General features: G+C 43.6%; 1 protein-coding gene across 2 annotated transcripts; it reads left to right on the top strand.

The window, feature by feature from the left end:
- The first annotated feature begins 544 nt into the window (after positions 1 to 544).
- On the top strand, positions 545 to 4754 carry LOC104437784 (probably inactive leucine-rich repeat receptor-like protein kinase At2g25790). 2 transcript variants are annotated; one of them, XM_010050814.3, is made up of 3 exons: positions 545 to 673; positions 988 to 3684; positions 4108 to 4754. In XM_010050814.3, exons 2-3 carry the CDS (start codon positions 1107 to 1109, stop codon positions 4467 to 4469), a joined length of 2940 nt encoding a protein of 979 aa, XP_010049116.2. In that variant the 5' UTR covers positions 545 to 673; positions 988 to 1106; the 3' UTR covers positions 4470 to 4754. The 2 variants fall into 2 exon arrangements, with proteins under 2 accessions (XP_010049116.2, XP_010049117.2); XM_010050815.3 differs by having other exon boundaries at positions 804 to 3684.
- Positions 4755 to 6000: the final 1246 nt, after the last annotated feature.

Raw genomic sequence — 6000 nt, 5'->3', positions numbered from 1 at the left:
AGTACCACATTTGATTATAGTCAAATCAATTGATTGGAAGAATGTTTCACTGACAAGTTTAAATACTCAATTTTCACAATCATACATCATATTATACTTTCCATCTTAAAAGTTAATGTAGTTTTATCATACGTTGCTTGCAAAAAGAACATGAGTAAAGGCAAGGGCACGCAGGACATGCGCCAAACAAAGGCCCGTAAAAAACGTCGATACTCCTCTCTCTCTCTCTCTCTCTCAAAAACGGGTTGCTCAAAACTTTCTTTTGTCGCTATCCGAAATACGCGATGGTCACGCCAGTCAAAAAGAGCATTCTAGTGAGAACATACATCCGACAAAATCAGAGACTTTTTCCAACATCTGTCCCTGTTTCCCTTTCAACCGTTCGTGTTCAAATAAAACGTAGATTCAAAAGGCAGGTCAAGGTGCAATTTCGCAATTACTCACCAACTCCATGCCCCTTTTTCGAATCCCCCCTCCACCACAAACCCTCGCAATCTATTTAAGCACTCTATTCCTCACTGCTCTTTTTACACCCTACACTATCCACCGTCTCAGTAGTTTTCACCCGCACATAAACATGTCGTCTTCTCCTTCTTCTTCTTCTTCTTCACTCTTTGATCTCTCTGAAGTACTCTTCTCGAGCACACTGTGGTCCAATGACAATTATACTCAGGTGAGTCAAGAGCCTTTGACCTAATCTTATCTTTGAGCCTCAATTTTTCCTTCAGCTTTCGCCCTACGGCAATCATTTGGTGCCACCTATAGTTTTCTATTGACTTGTTACTGTTGTATGTGTTTCGCAGGATTTTAAGTTATGTTGCTTGATGCATTAATTCAAGCTATAGCTATTTGCTTCAATCATTACCCTTTTTTCTTAAACTGAGTTGGAAGAATATAACGGCAATGAGTGGTTCGACTCGACTGTTGTTTAATTAACGTCCTCTCTCTCTCTCTCTCTCTCTCTCTTTGGTCTTTCTTCCTTCATAGCTCAATCTGCAAAAGCTCGCGGATTGCTGCTGATCAGCTGAAAGGACTCTTGGGGTTCTTGAAATAGCCCAGTTCGCAGTTCATCTCTTTACCTGGGTGATTCATACACACCACAAGAGATGGCCAAGAACCGTGCGATTTCAATGTTGCCCATCTTGTCACTAGTCCTCTTCCTCATCTCACATGCTTCGGAGGGATCAGATGAATATGATGATCAAGGGCTTCTCTTGTCCTTTAGGGCCTCCATCGATGACCCACTGAGGTCTCTATCCAACTGGATCAATTCATCAGCTTCTCCTTATTCTTCCACTAGTTTCTGCAAGTGGAGTGGTGTGACCTGCGACAATTCATTGTCTCACGTGGCCAAGGTCAAGCTCTCTGGGAAGAACATGTCTGGCAAGATTGAGGGATCGATCTTTCAGATGGGTCACATACAAGAAATTGATTTCTCCAACAACAAGCTCTCTGGTGAGATCCCCCATAATGTCTTCTCTTGCCACTCCCTTAGGCATCTCAACCTGAGCAACAACAATCTCACTGGCCCGATCCCAAGCGGCTTGATCGCCCACCTGGAGACCTTGGACCTGTCAAACAACATGTTGTCAGGGAAAATCCCTGAAGATATTGGCCTGCTTTTTAGCCTAAAGGTCCTTGATCTCGGAGGCAACGTCCTGACGGGTCGAATCCCCGCGGGTATATCAAATATCTCGTTCTTAGAGGTCTTGACCTTGGCCTCGAACCAACTGGTTGGTGAAATCCCAAGAGAGCTAGGACAACTGAAGAACTTGAAGTGGCTATATTTGGGGTACAACAACCTCTCTGGCCAAATCCCGAGTGAGATTGGTGATTTGTCCTCTCTGAACCATCTTGACCTTGTCACCAACAACCTCACTGGTCCCATCCCATCATCCCTAGGAAACCTCAGTGATCTTGTGTACCTCTTCTTGTATCGGAACAGGCTCGCAGGTCCAATTCCTAGATCCATGTTTGGCCTCCAGAAGCTGATCTCTCTTGACCTGAGTCAAAACTCTCTCTCTAGTGATATCCCTGAGCTCATAATCCACATGCATAGCCTGCAGATTCTCCATCTTTTCTCAAACAACTTCACAGGGAAGATACCCAATGCTTTGTCTTCCTTGCCTAAGCTTCAAGTCCTCCAACTCTGGTCAAATCACCTGTCAGGCCCAATTCCTGAAGGCCTAGGGAAGCAGAACAACCTGAGTGTGCTTGACCTCTCGACTAATTCCCTCACAGGGAAGATCCCAGACAGCATCTGTGGTTCAGGCAATCTCTTCAAGCTCATCCTCTTCTCAAACTCACTTGAAGGAGAGATCCCCAAGTCTTTGAGCTCCTGCAAGAGCCTCCGGCGAGTCCGGCTCCAGAACAACTGCCTCAATGGTGAACTGCCCCCTGGGTTCACGAGACTGCCGCTCGTGTACTTCCTCGATGTATCGAGCAACAACCTGTCAGGCAAGATTGGGGAGCAGAGATGGGACATGCCCTCACTTCAGATGCTAAATTTGGCAAGGAATGGATTTTCAGGGAATTTGCCTGAGGACTTTGGGAGTGAAACTCTTGAGAATCTGGACTTGTCTGAAAATGGGTTCTCAGGGACAATTCCTAGGAGTTATGGGACAATATCAGAGTTGATGCAACTGAATCTGAACAACAACAAGCTCTTCGGCAATATCCCTGAAGAGTTGTCCTCATGCAAGAAGCTTGTAACCCTAGACTTGAGCTCCAACCAACTCAGCGGCCCAATCCCTGCGAGTATCTCCAACATGCCGGTCCTTGGTGACCTCGACCTCTCTGAGAATGGATTGTCCGGCAAGATCCCATCAAACTTAGGGAATGTCCAGTCACTTGTTCAGGTAAATATATCCCACAATCGCTTGCGTGGCAGCTTACCACCCACTGGAGCATTTCTCGCCATCAACCCAAGCGCCGTCGTAGGCAACGACCTGTGCAGCAGTGATGTGGCCACAGGCCTGCCACCATGCAAAGGTGCAAAGGGCTCTGCGCAGTGGTTCCTGGTTGTTTGTTCGCTCGCGGCCTTAATGGCGGCTGCTCTCTCTGCCTTTGCCTTTGTAGCCATTCGACGGAGAAGGCAGTTGGAAACGAAGAGAGTGGAGAGCAAGGATGGCGCGTGGGAAATGCACTGCTTCGACCCTGAGCTCTCAAGGTCGATAACGTTGGACGACGTCTTGAATTCGGCCAAGGAAGAGAACATCATCTCTAGAGGAAAAGAGGGGATCTCCTACCAAGGTAGATCAATCACAAAGGACATGAAATTCTTCATGAAGGAAATTAATGACATCAACATGTTGGACTCGCCGAATGTGAAGATGCAGGTTCTTGAACTTGGGAAGCTTAAGCATCCCAATATAGTGAAGCTCATGGGACTGTGCATCTCACATAAAAATGGCTTCTTCATTTATGAGCACGTTGATGGCAAGAGCTTGAGCGAAGCCCTGCGAGGACTAAGTTGGGAGAGGAGGGGTAAGATTGCAATCGGGGTAGCGAAAGCACTACGCTTCTTGCACCGCGACTGCTCGCCTTACATCGTCGGTGGCGACTTGCGGACGGAGAAGATTATGGTGGACAAGAAGGACGAGGCACGCATGAGGTTGAGCTTTCCCGGGATGCTTTGTACGGACAAGTATAAGTGCTTCGTTTCCTCTGTCCATGTTGCCCCAGGTAAATTTTTTTATGTTCATTTGAGAGTTTTTTGGTTAATTCATTTGGATACGGAATTGTTTGGTAAATTATCGTGAATTTCATCAGTTTACGGTCGCTGGAAAATGCTTGCAAAATTCCAAAACGCAGTGTCGCATGTCGACGTACTATGTGACAGCTTTAGCAAGAGTCGTTTCAGGAGAATTATTCATCACATGACAAAGATTTCACATGCATGGGTCAACATATATCACTATCAAAAGAACGAATCATTGCCACATAATTATTACTCCAAGAAATACAGCCCGCTATACCGGTTTTATCATTAGCTTAGATTAGCTAATAACTAAATATTATCAAGCTTGATTGATATGGTAACTAAGAAAACTCGTGAACTTTTTCTGGATAAAATTTGAAGATTGTGTTTTATCATTTCCTACGCAGAAACTGGAGAAACCAAAGAAATCACTGAGAAGAGTGATATCTATGCCTTTGGTCTCATCCTCATCGAAATGTTGACTGGAAAATCACCGGCCGATGCCGAACTCGGCGTGCACGAGAGCATCGTAGAGTGGGCTCGGTATTGCTACTCAGATTGTCATCTTGACACGTGGACCGATCCCATGATCAAAGGGACTACGTTGCATCGTCCGAACGAGATGGTGGAGACCATGAACTTGGCCCTTCAATGCACCGCAAGCGATCCCTCGGCAAGGCCATGCGCCAGCGATGTATACAGAACCCTAGCATCCGTACTGGGGAAGCGTTCTTGTGTTTCAGCCCTAAAATTTTCTTCACTTGCTTAGTTTTTTTTTTTTTTTTTTTTTTTTGCCTCCATGATTTTGGGTTCCTTTTCTGTTTATCTGCCAAATTATGGAAGATTTCTTCCTTTTCTGTTTTCTATTATTATTATTTTTTTTTTTTGGGGTCCAAAACTAGAGAAAGGGTTTGAGTATAGTCCTTATGACTCAAATGCTTTGTTTGATGGGATGTATTGACATGCACTACTGAGTGTAAAGGTGTAGATAGACTGATGCAATGTAATATTATAGACTATAGGTTTTTCTCTACGTGACGTCGAATTAGGTGTATGTCCATTCTCTCCCCATGGTTCGCTAGTTGTAGCTGAGAAATGATGGTCCGCAAGCTTCATCCCTAGTCTAACTTCTACTTTCTTCTTCCCAAGCCCTAAATAAACAAAGAAAAGGGGAAAAAAGAGAACAAAAAAGAGAGCAGAAGTTCTAAAAGATGGGATAGAGATATAAAAAGAAGAGATGAAGAGTTTTTCATAGCTGAGGACTTAATCATGGCGCTAGAGACAGATTTCTGGCTATGATGGATGAAGAAACTTAGCTCAATAGAGGCAAGATACAAAAGTTTTACATAAGATTTCAAGTCCTGTGGTATTTATTAAAATAACTACACCGAGTACCAAATGATCAAGAATGGCGATGGCCTCCACTAGCCCCTCCGTCCATCATTTACGCGACGGGGGCAGTTGTTTCCTTTACTTGGAGGATTAAGTCGATCATTGAAAGGAAGGGGTTTTAAAGGGTTCATCAGTAGAAGCTATAAACCATCCTCCTTTGTAAGTGGTAATTATGCTATGCAAGCACTTCGCTTGAAAAACTGAGAAGCACAAGTGAGTTTGTTTTATTTGTAAAAAGTCTTTGAAAGTAGAAAGTTACTCATAGATATTATAAAGAAATTCATCCTACTTTAAATAATTATTGGAAGAAATTCATGTTATTTCAAATGGCCTCGCATATTCCTATGCATGTACATATAGGTTTTGAAAGATCTGTCTTCGTTGTTCAATAAAAATCAAATAAAAAGAACAACAAAAGCTAAAATCAACTCTGAAAAACTCTCTCTCTCTCTCTCTCTCTCTCTCTCTCTCTCTCTCTCTCTCTCTCGAGTACTGTAGCCATATATAGAAGAAGAGAAAAGAGACCCTGAGAACATGCTGAATAGTCCTGCGTCAATGGCCTGATGCCCGACACAATACTGGTATTGGAGGGGACCAATGTCTTAAACCCAATGCTTTAATGATATTCCATGTTCCAGTACTGTCGGTCATTCTTTAGAATCTGAAGAAAAAAAAAAGATAGAACACAACAACCAAATGCCCAGCATGAAAAGGCTTTAGCCAGACAGTGAAGAAAATTTTAATTCCTTTTAATGCTTCTGCCTCACATATTTCAAGAAAAATCTTCCTTTTAACAAAGGCTGAGTCCATAACTACAGATGAGTAGCCAAAGGATTTAAATACCTTTTGGTCCTTTCGAGAATTATGTCTTCCATTGGTCGGAGTACTGAAGTATCAAATCATGCTTG

Source organism: Eucalyptus grandis, chromosome 3 (genome assembly GCF_016545825.1).
Source record: "Eucalyptus grandis isolate ANBG69807.140 chromosome 3, ASM1654582v1, whole genome shotgun sequence".
Classification (NCBI taxonomy): domain Eukaryota; kingdom Viridiplantae; phylum Streptophyta; class Magnoliopsida; order Myrtales; family Myrtaceae; genus Eucalyptus; species Eucalyptus grandis.
Note: the sequence above shows the minus strand (reverse complement) of the source record. Positions and strands in the feature narration are given on the sequence as shown.

What these genes read in the sequence shown, in the direction of transcription:
- LOC104437784 (XM_010050814.3), top strand. Translation starts at nt 1,107, where the DNA reads ATGGCCAAGAACCGTGCGATTTCAATGTTGCCCATCTTGTCACTAGTC. An exon ending in CTCTGTCCATGTTGCCCCAG is followed by an intron (nt 3,685 to 4,107) that starts GTAAATTTTTTT and finishes TTTCCTACGCAG; the next exon opens with AAACTGGAGAAACCAAAGAA.